Genomic DNA, 16,687 nt, shown 5'->3' with positions numbered 1-16,687 from the left:
TTTATATGTCATTATGTGTTGCATGTGAAAACTCACCGGCAGCACCAGCCCCCTCAGCGTGATCTCTCCTGTCATGGCAACGTCTGATCTGACCAATCGGCCACTAAACAGCGAGGCTAGGCAGGTTACTATGGTAACACCTGCAGAGGGGCCATCCTTGGTGACAGCTCCAGCTGGGAAGTGGAGGTGGATGTCTGTCCCTTCTAGTGGATCTGGACCCCCCACCACTGTTCAAACACACGCACACATCAAGAGTAAATGTTAATTAGCCTGTTTCATAGTTTATTTCTTTCTGTGAAGGGATGTACTGTATATTTACTCCCTTTTCCATACACTCAGTTTGACTTGGCCCGTCAACCCAGCATGATGGGGGTTTGCATTTTCATCACAACAGTTCTACGCACTTGAAGGTGTGTCTTTTAAGTGAAGGTGCTCAAGTCAAGTGGCTGTAAAGGGGCGGATAAACCATACGTATACGTCTCTGGGCTAAACACAGTGTTTCCTTAAGTTCTTCACAATAAAAGTCCTTTGTTGTTTCGTTAACTGAATGCTTTTATTATGAAGCAGCATAATCAGGAAATGTTTCCATCAGCAGCAACCTAACCATGATTCTGACACAGCTGGAAGCAAATATGAAACGCTAAAATGCTGTCCTGTACACACAAGCTGAGTGAGAAAACATTCACTCGTTTGATTATGTTTGAGGGGGAGAGAGGACCCTCCTCTCTCCCCCTCAAACATAATTATCATGGTTTGGCTGCTGCTTGTGAAACATCACTGCAGCCTGCTTGGAGGTGGGCTGGACCTGCTTTGGCCCCACTCCAGAGCAGGTCCATCTTGGGCATGGCTCAGCGCGATAAAAGTGGTAATGTAAATGCAAATCAGCGTGGCACGGTGTGACTCGGTGACAGGTGAGCGTTGGGCTGGTCACAATAAAGGGACACTCTAAAATGTGCAGTGTGATCTTGAAAAAAACAATTATTGGGCAAAGGAAATAATTGCTATTGACTAGAGCTGCAAAAATCTATCAATTAATCTATTACAAATCAGTTATTAAATTAGTCGCTGACTATCATTTTTTAATAAAAAAATGATTAATTATCTTAATTTAGTTTCTTAAATCTGAATATTTTTTTGCTAATCTCAGACAGTAAACTGAATATCTTCGGGTTGTGGACAAAAACAGACATTTGAGGACATGTGAAATAGCCACCATTCAGTGCCAAATAAACATCTTTTTTTAAGCTCAAACTGCACATTTTAAAATGTCCTTTCATTGTGACCAGTCCAAAGCTCACCTGTGCAATAATCCTGATGTTAATCAGCATCTCTACATGCCACACAGGTCAGGTGGATGGATTATTTTGGCAAAGGGGAAGTGTTCACTAACACACAAATACAGAAGCGTTGAGTGTGCATCTGTGTGAACTCACTGTTGGTGAGCTGGTAGGTTTTAGCGTTCGTTCGGAGCCAGCTGATAGCCAGATGGGCAGATTCTTTCATAACGTCTCCCAGCTGACCGGTCAGGGTGAGTTGACCATCTCCCTCCATTCGACTGGCCTCCACAAACATTATCTCCCCACCGAGGGGGGTCCAGGCCAGGCCCAGAGCCACGCCGGGCAGGGTGAGCCGCTCAGACACCTTCCAACACACCCACACACAAAACATCTGTGAAGCTGCATTTGGTGGTATAATCAGAAGACAGAAGGACTTCAAGGAAGGTTTGTAATCTTCAAAATATTCAGGTATGAATGTGAAACACAAGGCCAACATGAGCTCATGGTGAAGGAGGGGGAGAGGAGTGTGATGAAAAGGCTTGACGGAGTGAGAGAGGAGTGTAGGAGGGGAGGAGAACAAAGAAAAGAGCGATGAAGAAGACAAGATATGACAAGAAATTAAAGACAAAAGAGAAAAGCCCGCTAGGAGACAAACTGTATTGTGTTTCACATTATACTGTACAGTGACACCTGAAGTGGCTGCTGCATTATGTTTTCAGTTTATGAACAGCAGCTGCGTTTGCTGAGAGAACCACAAAGTTCAGACGGCCACAGAAGAAAATAAATATGTGGAGGTCAGTCCTGTACAGGTTTCTGTAATTGTGGTAATCCTCTGCAGATGCTGCTCCCTCTGTTGTTAACAGCTCTCCTGTCTCGGCTGGTGTCCTGCTTACCTCCATTTCAAACAGCGGAGGTCCCAGGATGTCTTTCAGGGCGATGTGGTCAATCACTATGGGCATCTCCGGGGGCGCTGCCTTGTCTGAACACGATGATATGAAACAGATCTTACTGAGAAATACTGCAGGATGTTGGTCATACAGCTAATTCACTGCGCACCATAACAAAATCTGGAAGATTCAAGAACTTGGTGCTTGCAGTCACACATATTTACAAATTAAGATTCACACATATTTGACCCAAAGCTGGTCCAATCAGTCAAGGAAAAAGGGAAAAAACACTGTTAAAAGCACATGAATTATTTATGTACATAAACGACCATAACAGCATTAAAGCTTGAATTTGATAACTAGAACTGAAATAATAACTGGTTGATCCTGACTGTCCCTGCTGTCCGTTCTGGAGTTTGATAATGTTGCCCCAATTTTGGTCTGATAGAAAACTACTGATATATGAACCAAATATCGCTCCGTCCAAACCAACGAGACTCCTTTAGGATTTTAGTCATTTAACTCAGAACACGGGACTTGCTGGTCTACAGCTGCCTCCATCTGTTCCTCTGTGTTATTACGACTGTAGTGTTTCAACGGGTTAATTAAGATTCACCAAAGTCACGCAAATCTAGCCATCGACTGAGGACGCGTACCTCACACAACCCCACTTCAAATAATCTGAACTATCCATTTAAGTGCATGTAAGCGTGACTCATGCAGGAACTATCCACACATCTTACACACTGTACAGAGAAACAAAGCCTCAGACAGAAGAGGAGGTGATAACAGCTGCAGCTGAGGCTGACAATTCACGCACACACGCGCACACACACACACGCACACAGACACACACACACACACGCACACAGACACACAGACGCACACACATTATGCAAAGATGCACAGAAAACCAAAGGCATAGGTGCACATCAAACAGAGATATCAAACACACACCATCCCCCTGGCAAAATGCAAAATACGTGTGCAAGAACACACATCATTTGCACACACACACACACACACACACACACACACACACACACACACACACACACACACACACACACACACACACACACACACACCAATGTTTGTGCTGTGTGTCAGTGACATCAGTTACCTGGCAACACTGAGGGCTTTCTACAAAGCAGCACAAAACAACTGCTGATATCCTCTTTATTTCCATCTCCACTTTGTCCTCTTTCCTTCAGTAACACACTCAAACTAATTTTAGCCTACATGTCTGATGCTAATTTACAGCTCTTTTTAGTACCACTAAAGCCTGCTAGAATTTAGCATTTGGAGTGTAGCCAGTGGTCTCCTAAAATGTTTTTCACTGGAGACTCACTTTGATCTACTGGGAATCCTGCAGATAAATTAAAGCTGTGAGTAAGAGATAATACAGCAAACATGCTGACAGGAGACTTGACAGGGTTTATTTTCTAATGAAGAGCAGCTGGCTGCACATTATCCAGCTCATTACACAGCTACTGGAACACATCATGTTGTACTTGGCTGGGATACTTCAGACTTCTATCAGCTGACATGAAATATTGCGTTTAAATGATAGAACTGTTTCATATTAAACACTCTAAATGGTAAATGGACTGCGTTTATATAGTGCTTTGCAAAGTGCTCAAAGTGCTTTGCAACACATGTCACACAGACATCGCTCCCTCTGCCTCTGCTCCTCACAATTGATCCATTCAGACACTCACACACCGATGGAGGAAATTTTGGGTTCAGTATCTTGCCCTAAAATACTTCAAGATGCAGCCTTGAGGGAGCAATAGCAATACTTCAGTCAGGTGAAATATGACGTACAATATAAACATTTTTACTCTCCACTTTGCTGCTGTAACACTGAAAATGTCTCCGTTGTATGACCAATAAAGGAATATTTTATTTTATCTTATCAGTCTGTTGCTCAGACAAATAATTCACTCATGAATATTCAAGCTGATGAATACATTGCAGGTTTTATCTGCTCAGTGTTGCTGATTCCCTTTCAAACTGACTAACGCCACCTTGTGCTAAACAGCTGTTACTCTGTCATGAACACACACACACACTGTTCTTGATCACACGTGTGTGTATGTGTGTACACACATATATTTTTTTTTATCATGCGAGAGAGATTTTCATAGGAAAAGCATAGTAACTGCTGACATTAAAATGGCTCTGTTCTTTAGAGCTGGAGCAGCTAAATGGAACGGACCCATCATTTACATTATTAATTGTACCTATTCTCTTCCTGCTATGGCATGTCAAAACATCCACCCAGGAAAGGGCCTGTGGGTACAAGGACTTCAGTGATGACATCTAATTGCCAGTATACCTCGATCCCCCTTCAGTCTGAGTCCAGGTCTGATAAAACACAACATCTGTGTGGGTGAACATGTTCACATCTTCACCAGGGGATGTTACCAAACATTATCACATTTTTTTTTTTTTTTTGCCGTTTTAAATAATTAATTACAGCCTATTGACAGAGTAATTCTATTTTGTAATTCTTTTTTTTGTTGTTTGCTTGTTAGTTTTGTGATGTCGGGGCAGACCATCTGCTTAACTACTGATGGTGAAAACAGCTGTGCATCATTGGTGCTCTAAGCCAGTGGTTCTCAAATGAGGGTCTATGGCATGAGGTGTGTGTGTGTGTGTGTGTTTACATATATATATTCTGAAAAAGTTGGGATGCTGTGTAAAACCTGTGTAATTATTTGCAGCTGATTTGCAACTTTTTAACAGCAGTGAATTGTGTAAGTTGAGAGTGAATCACGTTTCTTCACTTCTGCATTATCCTTTTTATGATGAGTTAAGAATACCTATATTCAGTGAAATGTCAGAAAATGTCCCAAAATGTTCTAGTGCACTAATGATGACAGAATGGGATGGTTGTTTAACTTTAACATTTATACGCTGGCTAATTTTGTTTCTAAAGCTTGGAAAAAACATCAGGATGGCTTATTTATTTAATATTAATTGCAATTTATGTTGCTAGTCTGGTTTCTGGTCTGTTTCTCTAAATAATGGTGTCTTGCAAGCCTGTTCAGGCATGACACAACAATAAAAATTAAATCAATTAATCAAATCAATACAGGCACAAGTTACAATTACAATATTTTGAATCAATTTTAATCTAAGTGCACATGTAAGTGGAAGTGTATATGTGTTACTGTGAGTGAGAGTGCTCTGCCTCCCTGATTAGTCCAATCAGCCCACAGAGACATGGACACAGAGCTCAGGCTCTTACCTCCCTGCTGTGTCGGACCCTCGGGAGTCGCAGCCTCTGTCTTGGTGACTCTGTGACCTTCGGCGACCTTCACGGCCACAGCTCGGCAGATTGCCCCGATCTTCCTCTCTAATGAGCGCACGCCTGCCTCTCGGGTGTACCTAAAAGAGCAAACAGACACACGACAGATGAATATAACTTATGTGGAGACGACTTTCCACTGCCACTGAGGCTGCTGTTGCTAAGTATGTATCAATGATCAGTGTGTGTCAGGAACAATACTTCAGCTTGGTACTGGGAATCTTTATCTGCATCATTAATGAACAAATCAACAAAGCCTTGAAGGAAAAGAGAAATTGCCCTTTCCTAATGAGCCGGATTTGACAACAATGCCATCTCATGCTGTCTGTGAGGAGCAGTTTTGTTAACCAACCCACTTTCTACTGAATCCTCTTCAATTTTCCTTCACCCCAAGGACCTTTTGTTTTGTTTGTGTTTTTAAACAGATCTAGCCATTGGCATCAGGAGCATCCCTCGAAGGATGAGCACCAAGCTGTGTGTGGTTGGCTGTTGCTATAGTAACCAGACTAGAGTGCAGTGAGTGCTGCACAGAGGCTCTGCAGGTCTGCAGGCAGCATACTGCTTACCATCTGAAAAGACCAGAAGCCTCTGCATCAGCACATACATATTTGTTGATTTGATTTTTAACATGCCAGACAGTCTGATCAGACCATTGTGTAGGCTGTGCTTACAAATGTTACCATCAAAATGACATGGAAACAAGTATATAGTATATAGATAGTTGGACTGGTTCTGGCTTTGCTGCTTTTCTTCTTTTATGTCACTTTAATATTAATTTGGAATTAGGTGGAGCTGCATTATATGGTAAAAAGTCATACTGTGATTATTTTTGACTGAACTTGTGATATATGATTAGTGGAGGATTAGTAATAATGATCACTTTTGCATCACAGTTTTCATTTGCACTGATAAAAAAAAAAACTTAAAGGGCCTGTAAAGCGACATTAAACATTAAATGAGTTTCTTATTTACCACCCAGCCAAAGCTTTCCTCATTTTTATCCAGTGGGTAATTTAAATCTTTAACTGTATCACATTTTACTTCTAAGTGTTCCTGTTTTAACCGATTACTGGTTTTACATGTTTACTGTTTTTTATTGATTATTGATTCTTTTATTTATTTTTTACATTTTTAATTGTAACTTTTATTGTTTTTACTTCTTGTTCTATGTAATTTTCTCTTTGGCTTCTTCTGTGTCTAAGTGCTTTTATGAATTTTTTAAATTGTTTTACTTTGACATTGTAAACGAGGTATGTATTTCCGAGTTAAAACAAAGGTTGAATGAATTAATTTGAATGATTAAAAAAATCACTAAGTATATAAAATAAGGACTCGAAATCATGAAAAATGAGCAGTTTTCTCTGCTCTGAAACACTGTGGGTGTGTCCACTTCGCTGTCTCAGTGTCAAACACCAAACAACCTGAAACATGGACATTCCATCTAGCAGCTTTGCTGGACATGTTAAGACATGTTTGAGCCACCAGAGCCAGAGGACAGCGACAGGATTGTACTTTTCCTTCCTCTGTGTCGGGTTGTTGGAACTGAAGTGAGCTGAAGTGAACTGCTGGGCTGAGAGAGTCGCTGAATGTACGTTTGTAACTGACTGTGAGGGAGGATGAGGGGAAGGGGAGGCGGTGTTGTTTGTGTGTCTTATATAGTGTTTGTGGACGATGGCTCCAGACATGCTTCTGGTCTGACCCAAAAATCCTGAACACAGAAATTGTGAACAACAGTCTACTGGTCTAACTCAACAATTCAGTCCTACATAGTTCTCAGTCTTTTCAAATGTCTTCAGCAACTATTATCTAACATGTATAATGTGTTTAGAAGAAAAACTCTGAACAAGTTTACACTGACTTTAAAAGAAAACTGAACAAATATGCAAGGAAAGAAGCTCAGTTGAGGAGAAAACTTGTCAATGCAAAACAGCGCGATGGAAACACAATAAAATAAAGATTAAATCATGGCATATAAAGCGTTTGTCTTAAACGTCCACTGAATGAAAACTGATGAAATGATTGATTTTTGTTGGGGGTCAGTACCAAACATATATGCTTTCTTTCATCTGGAAAACAAGATTTGCTGACTGGGACATCTCTGACATTTTATAGACTACAAGTAATTAAACAATCGATCAAAAAATAACTGACCAACTAAGTGATAAGTAAGAATCATTAGTTTAAGCTCTGTGTCATACTAAGCATTAAACACCGAATAATTCTGGGAGATCCATTCAAATGTGAGACACAGGAGGAGGCTGCACTCATTCATCTGGTTGAAATATGTTCTCTTTAAAAGCGAAGCATCACCCTGCCAGAGAACTGGTCAACTTACAAAACAAATAGTCACTGAACCACTTAACAACTTAATGATATATGAGTGGATTTCCAAGTCAACCTCAGATGTCAGCAGCCAGCTGGCTGAGCGCTCGGCTCCCAACATCACACACTGGATCTGTCCTCCACAGGAGAAATGTAGAATGTAAATATACAACAATGTCATTATCAATCTGGAGGAATTCTATCAAATTAATTCAGTCCTTCCTCCTGTCGATGCATCAGTACAATGTTTGAGCTCAGCAGCAGTCAGCGTTTACTGCTGCAGTAGAAAACAGTCTAAAAATCTAACATTCCTGGGCCCTGTTTCAAGAGGCAGGTTTAACAAATTCTGAGCCTAATTCTGAGCTCCGAGTTTCCTTCTCAGGCTCAGTCATCTCAGAGTTTTCTGTTCCAGAAGAGCTATTCAGAATAAGTTGAATCAACTCTGTGTATGTTCACTCTGAGATAAGCACATGCATGAAAACCATCACTGGTTGATCTAACGTGTGTCAAATGAACACATGTACAGTATGTATATGCAGCCAATAAGCTATACACATTATTATATTCTATATAACTGGTTCCCAACTTGGGGGTCCTGACAAATGTTTTATGGTCATGATTCATCTAGTCATTAGTTGGTTTTGTTCCAGGCTTTAAACTCTTTATATAAGGATTTTCTGAAACGTTGAAAAAGTTCAGTTAGTTTTGTTTTGTCGTTATGTTTAATGTGTGTGTGTGTGTGTGTGTGTACCTGCTGATTATATCCTGTGTGGTCTCCTGTGGTATGTGCAGCTGCTGAGGTGTTAGTCCATGCTGCTCCAGTTGGTTTGGGATGAGGTGACGGTGAGCGATCTCCACCCTCTCCTCCTGTGTGTAGCCTGAAACACACACACAAACACAAATACACACATACAGTTTAAACTTGTACTTTTAAGTACTCCACAGTCAACAGTAACATCATAAGAGATATGATTTACAGTTTTTAGAAAAATGACTGAAGTGACTTGATCATTTTGACTGAAGTGGGCAGCTTGTGATTGCTTCACTTTGTGTGGAGGAGGTTCAAATGGTGCACTAAACGCCTCTTTTATCATGAGTACTCAGTCTGAAGAAGAAAGTCTGGGTTAACAAGTTAAGTTGATAACCACTGTCATGATACCTGTTATCTCTGACCGGGGTTTTAGGTTTCGTCAAGCCGGTTCATGGTAAGAAAGCCTGGCTGTGTCGTACGTCCTTCGTATTACAGTCCTCTGGAGTTACATCCAGTAGCAGCTACTGTCTTTGGAACAACATGCAGACTGTGTAACACGAAGACGTGGAAGGTGATAGTCTTCATCTAATGTTACTCCCATTATCTGAGGACGTGAGGACTAGGCCTAGGTGATATCCCATCATGAAAGTTACGTTTCATATCGTTTGATAAGTTGTGACTGAGTACATGTTGTGTACTCCAAGATGTGGAAGTGGTTGAGGTGGTAAAATGAGTAAAAATCACAAATACCATAACCAAATACCCTGATATTGTGATAATATTGTAGTGCTGACTTTCACAAAATATTATGGTGTGTTCACAAAATATTAAGCCAAAGAGATTTTCTGATAAGTAACCATCAGTAATGTGGATATCATGACTAAGTGGGTGAAGGCAAAGAGCAGAACAACCAGAGCAGTCTGCTAAGTTCAGAAAATTACATCACAGCTGCCTTTAAAACTGAGAAAAGACAACATGTATTTTTATTTTAGTCTCATATCACAATATGATATAATATTGATAAATTGCCCAGCTTTAGTGAAGACCCAGTGGATTAACGTTTGATGGAAATGTCCCCACAACAACTGGAAAACTCTTCTGTGTGCTAAGTTAAACATTTTACTTTGGACTGGCCAATACAAAGCAAGATTGATCAAAAGTCGATAAATACTTACTTCAAACTTGGCCACTATAAGTTTCACTATTTTTATGTTGCTGCACTGTTTATTCTGCAGCAAATAAACACATCTGTTTCTTAATATTTTTTTTCTTTCATACGATATGCTCCCTTACATCACCAATAGAGTAAAAACTGAGAATCACATTCTGAATGGAGCATCCCTTATTATTATATATAATATATATTTTTAGGGCGTTTTATGCCTTTAATTAGATAGGACAGCTGAAGTGAAGACAAGAAATGGGGACAGACAGTGGGGGATGACATGCAGCAAAGGGCTGTAGGCGAGAGACAAACCCACGGCTGCAGCAGAGGATTCACACAATCATTCTAAGAAACAAAAAAAAAATAAAAAATTCTGTGATCAAATCTTAGGTCAGATCATAAACGCCTATGCAGCAAGCATTTCCAAAGACATGTCTGTACTTCAGTTTTTTGAAACATTTTTCCTTGATTAGAAGTAATAAGTAACACATGTTATCACGTACAGTTCATTTGTCTCTGTCTCCTCTACATTTTCACTTGGATTCAGTGCTCTTCTGTTTTGATCTTGGACTAAGATACATGGATATTCTTTAGGCTTTGCACAACACTCTGTTATCTTTGACAGGTTTTAGAGAATAACAGATTGTTTTACCATCAATTGCCATATTATTCATGTATATCATATTTCCTCTTGTCTATACTGTTCTCATTTTTACAAATCTTACTGTTACTTACTTACTGTTTATATTGCTTGTTTATTTATTTGTTTTTATTGATGCTTCTTTTTATTTTGCTGTCCACCTTTCTGTTGTAACACTGCAAATTTTCCCACTGTGGGACAAAGAGAGGATTATCCTATCTCATCTTATTTTATACTGTGGTGACAGTGAAGGTGTTGTTTGGTTCATATAAATGTGGTGTGGTTTGATCAAATGGAAACGAGCCTGTGTCTCTGCACCTAAACCCACCTGGTACCTGCAGCACCTCCATCCTGTCCAGCAGTGCTGGGGGAATGGTCGCTGTGGTGTTTGCAGTGGCAATAAAGAGCACTTGGGAGAGGTCGAAGGCCACGTTGAGGTAATGGTCTGTGAAGCTGTGGTTCTGTTCTGGGTCCAGGACCTAAGGGAACACATAGAGACCGTTTCAGTGTGTGTTTTTAGTGTTTAACTAGAAGAGTGCACTCAGTCCAGAAGTGTTATTTGGATAAATAAACCACACGTTGAGAATCTAAATGGTTACATCTCAAAAAAATATTAAAACTTAATTAGGTGACAAGTGAACACTTCTACAGTGAATATAAATGACAGCTGACTCGTTCAATCACTCAAAGTCAGTTACTAACAAAGGTGTATTGTTTTAATGCACACCTGGGAACCTGTATAACTATACAATTTTCACTTGCCCCACGAAATGTCTGTGTAATATGTAGAGTCACAACAATTATTCAATATTAAATTTTTTATTTTTTATTATCATTTTTTTGAGTAATTTTTTAAAAGATAAAAGTTAAAATTATCTGATTCAGCTTCTTAAATGTGACTATTTTTCTGGTTTCTTTACTCCTCTCTGACAAAACAAGGCATTTGAGGACGTCATCTTGGGCTTTGGTAAAAAAAACACTGATCAACATTTTCTGGCATTTTAAAATAAACAAGTATCAATCATTAATCAAGAAAATAATAAACTGATTAATTGAGTATGAAAATAATCATTAACGCTGCTTATTTTTTTTTAAAGTTAAAAGTTAAAAATGTATGTCTATATTTGTAGTAACTTTTTAAAAAATAAGCAGTGTTGTATCTTTGCGTTATTGTCAGCTAAGACAAGGTGTATCCATCCAGCTAGCAGCAGTAGACCTGAGGGCAGCCAAGTCTCAGAGTATCTTCCAAATCTCATCCCATCGACGAATTGTCTGATAGTGATGTAGAATTCATACATCTCAATATGCCTACAGATTCTCAGTCCTTCCAGGATTTCGTGATTTTTTTGGGGGGATTGATGTCACCTAAAATGCCTGATTTCATGGCACCTTTTCGAAAAAAAATTGTGATGTATGTTTTAGACATTAATTTGCAATGAAACTGTGAGATCAAGTGAAAATTGCAAAAACAAAATTGTTTTTTTTTCCTTTCTTTTCTTAATTCATTGGTGTTTTCTTTGTAAATGCAGAAGTGCACCTGGAGAAAAATCTTTTTGGAGCTCACAGTTAAAACAGAACACAAAATGATAAAACATAAAAGTGCACAGAGCACTGATAAATGTCAATAACAATGACAAACACAAAAAGCAATTCAAAAAACTGTAAATAATAAAACAGTAAGCTGGTTCACTGAGATGTACATGTATGATTTTTCACAGGGCACCGCTATGATTGGTGGAACTTGTGGCAAGCTACTATGATTTGAGAAAAAGTTGCAGTGATTAGACAAAACTGCAATGTGCAGACTTCACAGGGATTGGTTGAATTTGCATGAATTGTCACGATCACAATATTGCAACTTCCTGTAGGGACTGAAGTTTGCATTCATCTGCTGACATTTGTTTATAGAGATGAGTGTAGAGTGAAGGTTGGCATGCAGTGTTGACCCACAATGATCACTGTCAGTACATGTGTTCTCTCACAAGTCAGATATTGTGCAGTGTATAAAAGTGTCTCAATAATAACTGTACTGTTAAACGTATGTAATTGTACTTGTCCTCTAAAGAAAAGGTTTAATGAGCATCAAGTTCAGAATGAAAAAAAGACAGATACAAGGTCAATTATTATCTGACAAGGTGGAAAAAAGGGGTTTCTGCTGTAGTTCCCACTGACTGATTGATTCAGTTAGAACAGAAAAACAAATGAATTAATAAGGTGGAGTTCTGAGGATGAACACAGCCTGAGAGAAGAAGCTGCTCTTGAGCCAATTTGAGACAACAGTTAGAAAGTCTGGGACAGTTGAAAGTAGAATTCAGGGCAGTTGCAGGACACAGAACCAGAGCAACCCTGGGGACAGGTTAGGTGGAGAGCATATCAAGGTTTTTTTTTGTGAAGACATCTGAGGGTGCTACACACATCATCTGAGCGAGAGAAACAGTGCTGACCTCCAGCAGTGCAGCTGCAGGGTCTCCTTGCAGGCTCTTCCCAAGTTTGTCCACTTCATCGAGGAGGAACACCGGATTATTGACGCCTACCGTCTTCAAACCATTGATGATGCGGCCGGGCATGCTCCCAACATATGTACGTCTGGAGAAACGGGCAGGATTTCAATTACTGACCTAAATGTTTCAAATAAACTGAAAAAGAACTACGTTCTACAGAAATACTTCATACACTGTATGTCAAGGTGAACATTGTGTCTTGTCTACATTTAATTTTCGACATCCCATGTTGTTATTTTGTGGTCATGCTGGTGCTGACTTGCATGACCACACAACGATAATAAAACCTTGAAAAAAACATTGACACGTTCTCCGTGACAAATAAAAGCAAGTTTCAAGTGTTTACAAGCAGAAAGCATGAAATATCAAGTTTCTGGGCTTCAAAGAAACTCTAAAACACAAAGAAGAAACTATAAAACCACAAAACCGTTAATAAGAAACTACTGGAGAGATTTTTTTTTTTCAGTTGAACAAATTGTAAAATCAACCGTTGAAGAACTATCATCTTTATCTCTGGGACTCCTGCTGTTGGTATGCCGGACACATGTTTCTCATCTGGCTCAGAGAAGGAGACTCAACTCTGTTTACCCTTCTTTTAAAATACCAGCATCTGCCCTGCAATCTGAGATGAACTCTGCTGCCCTGCTCACCTCTCTGCTGCACACACTCACAAAAAGGTATCGGCTCCAATACCTCGCCTGTCAATCGAAACTAACACCTTGTTCTTGCACACACACAACAGAGCGTCTGTGTGTGTGTTTTGGTACAGCTCAGACTCATCTCTGACGGAGGCGGTTAACAGACTGATCAAAGCAAGGCTGAACTGCTGAACTCTAATGATTTTTTTACTGACTCAGGTTACAAATAATAAATAGACTCTGTCAGTTAATCAATAAACTGGAGTTCATTATGATTTTGTTTGTGTTGCAGTAAATTTTATTTGATATATGATGTGAGAAACTCCACAGCACTCTTTTAATCCTGCAACTTATCTTCTATTTTCTAAATAAAAAGTCCAAATGTGTCAAGATAACAGTTCAATTCCACACTGAAAATTACTGATGACGTCCTTCTGCAGCTAAACAAAGCTGATGTTTTTCTGGGGTTACAACAAAATTGATTTAACTGTTCCTGGCGTAATTGACATTTAAGTCTCCATCATATCTGCCTCTGATGTTGTAATTTGTCAGCGTGGTTTAGTTGCCAGAGGACACGTTATGTCATGTCTGAATGTAGAGGTTCTATCACTGATGTGCTGCCAGATCTTATAAATGTCTTCACCTCAGGGTGGAAGCTCTGCTGCCTTTCATCTACGGGGCTGTAACATGCACATCTGTGTTTTTAATAATCACTCTTTAGAATAACACACAGATGGACGTCCAGGCATGGTGTGATTTTCCAAGCTAAAGCCATGAATAAAGAAATAATTTCATTCTTTCTTTACAAGAGAGTCTTTTAGCTGTGCTTAATTTTGTCAGCGTGATGATTTGGAATGTAATCCACATGCTTAATTAATGAGTGGGGCTTGGTATCGGTACTCAATACCTTTAAGGTATTGATCAAAATAACCCAGTACCAAGTAGCCTCGGAACTTCTGCGGTCGTACCTGCATTCAATCCTTTCTCTACCCCAATCTAGAAAAAAAAAATGTGTATGGTTTCGCTCACAGCGTTCTTTAGAAAAAGGAACCTTCAAAAAAAGGGCATTGAATGAAGTACTCCATTGGTATCAGTACCACTTTAATGGTACTGGTATTGGAACTTTTTAAAATGGTACCCCGCCCTACCAAGGATCAAGGTTTCTACACATTTTCTATTTTAATATTTCAGACTTTTGTTGACTCAAAGTTCCAGACTTTTCAGAGGATTGTTCAGACCATATTGAGTACAAATAGCTAGATGGTTATTACATAAATAAATGGCTTTAAAATCCAACTGTTAACATAATCATATCATTTCAAGACTTTCAATGTCAGCAGTCTATATTTAATACAACACTGAGCTACTGCGTCAAAGCGTGCAACCCTAACAAGTGTCTCACAGGTTCAAATGACAACTTGTATAAAGTCAGTGGCTTCATGGCAACTAGTGTTACCTCGTGAGAGTCGCAAGAATTGCGTTCCCTCATCAATGCTAGTGCTTTGGTGAGCAACTTAGCAGTTTCATGGGGAAGTGAGATGGAATAGCCACCAAAAAATGAATAAAGTCTGACTTTGTTAGACCTCAGGGGATAAATAAAGTGATCTGCCTCATCTGGAGGTGGTTTTAGTACTGAGAAGTTTAGATTTAAATTCAATTATGAGTCAAATCACAAATCCCACGATATACTGGCTCTCTGAATTGGCGCTCAGTCACCAAAACCTGAAGATCCCCTGATGGATGTTATTATGTTGCCAAATACGTACCAGAAGTTTGTAGCTAGGTACTGTAGCTCATAAAGTTGGACGACGTTCTGTCTAAAGAGGAAGTAAACTAATCAGTGCTACCTAAACTCATATCGTTTTCCCTTAACATATAGAAAAAATAATATCACATTACTGCTGTCCACTTCCTTTGTAGTCTCTTTTACAAATAAGATATGAAAAACAAGCAAAAGGCTAAGTAACTTCATTTTCATGGTGCCTGTGCTTCCTTGTTTATTCATTACTGACACATCCATAAAGGTTTGGTTTCCCTAAGCGGTCACTTTACTTTTCTGATAACTACATCACTGCATAATACAGAAATGCTCAGACAAACTTAATATGTGGTCAGTTATGAATCTATGTACAGTATTTATGCAATACAAAGATATTGCTGTCATTGCTGTCTTTCCTTGCTTTCAAAGACACAAAGCTCACTCTGGCCTTCGGTCTCTCACACAGTGGTAAACATTTTGGCTGTGCTGGCCAGCTGCTCCAAACACCATAAATAATACTCTATTACACTATTTTTAGAAATTCTGATTTAAATATTGGAAAAAAGATGAAGTGAGAGAAGTGAAATATTTTTCTATATGCTATTTTCTTTTTTTCTCATACTCTCTATACAGACCTTGACATGACTAAAATATGATGCCATACTTTTCCATCTGCTCTGCAGCAGACAGTGATGTGCTCCAGAACACATCCACAGAGCCAATGTGAGCTCCACCATCAAAACAATACACTCAAACTGCTGTGGCACATTGTTACAGTTAATGTTTCAATGATCCGTGTGACTGAAACCAAATTACAAAATGACACGCTGCATAAGAACAAAGACCTGCCTGCAAGTTCAGAAAATACTGAATTTTCAAAAGATGAATCACTGCTATTCTGAGCTATTCTGTTTCTCTTTAAGCACCCATTCTTGAGAATTTGGACAAATCATGTTCTAGCAAATAATACCAACACTAACATAACTACATAACTTGCTATCTTATGAGCATACCTGTGTCCTCGGATGTCAGACTGGTCACAGACGCCTCCCAAAGCGATGCGGTGAAACTCTCTGCCCAGAGTCCTGGCTATGGAGCGTCCCACACTGGTCTTGCCCACACCTGGGGGTCCCACAAAGCAGAGGATTGGGCCCTAAAGACAGAGCAGACACAAATATGAAACATTATGGAAATCTAAAAACTTTTAGTCTGTATATGTTTGGCCAAAAAGATCTGTGAGAAGCACCTTCAGTGAGGTCTTCAGCTGTCTAACAGCCAGGTACTCCAACACGCGTCTCTTCAGCTTGTCCATGGCATAGTGATCGTTGTCCAATAGAGTACGAGCAGCTCGGATGTCCAGGCAGTCTGAAGAGTGTGTGTGGGTTGGGTGGGGTGAATGTGGATGAGATGGAGGGATCAAAGAAAGAAAGA

At 39.5% G+C, this 16,687-nt stretch overlaps 1 protein-coding gene across 1 annotated transcript in view; it reads right to left on the bottom strand.

The window, feature by feature from the left end:
- lonp2 (lon peptidase 2, peroxisomal) overlaps positions 1-16,687 on the bottom strand; it is a 34,893-nt gene that overhangs the window by 1,210 nt on the left and 16,996 nt on the right. Inside the window, exons 8-16 of the mRNA XM_084733882.1 lie at positions 16,503-16,621; positions 16,270-16,409; positions 12,803-12,944; positions 10,687-10,837; positions 8,554-8,680; positions 5,421-5,560; positions 2,171-2,256; positions 1,434-1,641; positions 37-227 (exon numbers count right to left, since the gene is read on the bottom strand). Coding sequence (XP_084590008.1) covers positions 37-227; positions 1,434-1,641; positions 2,171-2,256; positions 5,421-5,560; positions 8,554-8,680; positions 10,687-10,837; positions 12,803-12,944; positions 16,270-16,409; positions 16,503-16,621 — 1,304 coding nt within the window. The remainder of the gene's footprint in view (positions 1-36; positions 228-1,433; positions 1,642-2,170; positions 2,257-5,420; positions 5,561-8,553; positions 8,681-10,686; positions 10,838-12,802; positions 12,945-16,269; positions 16,410-16,502; positions 16,622-16,687) is intronic.

The sequence above is a fragment of the Lutjanus erythropterus genome, chromosome 13 (genome assembly GCF_056507025.1).
Source record: "Lutjanus erythropterus isolate fLutEry1 chromosome 13, fLutEry1.hap2, whole genome shotgun sequence".
Taxonomy (NCBI): Eukaryota; Metazoa; Chordata; class Actinopteri; order Lutjaniformes; family Lutjanidae; genus Lutjanus; species Lutjanus erythropterus.
Note: the sequence above shows the minus strand (reverse complement) of the source record. Positions and strands in the feature narration are given on the sequence as shown.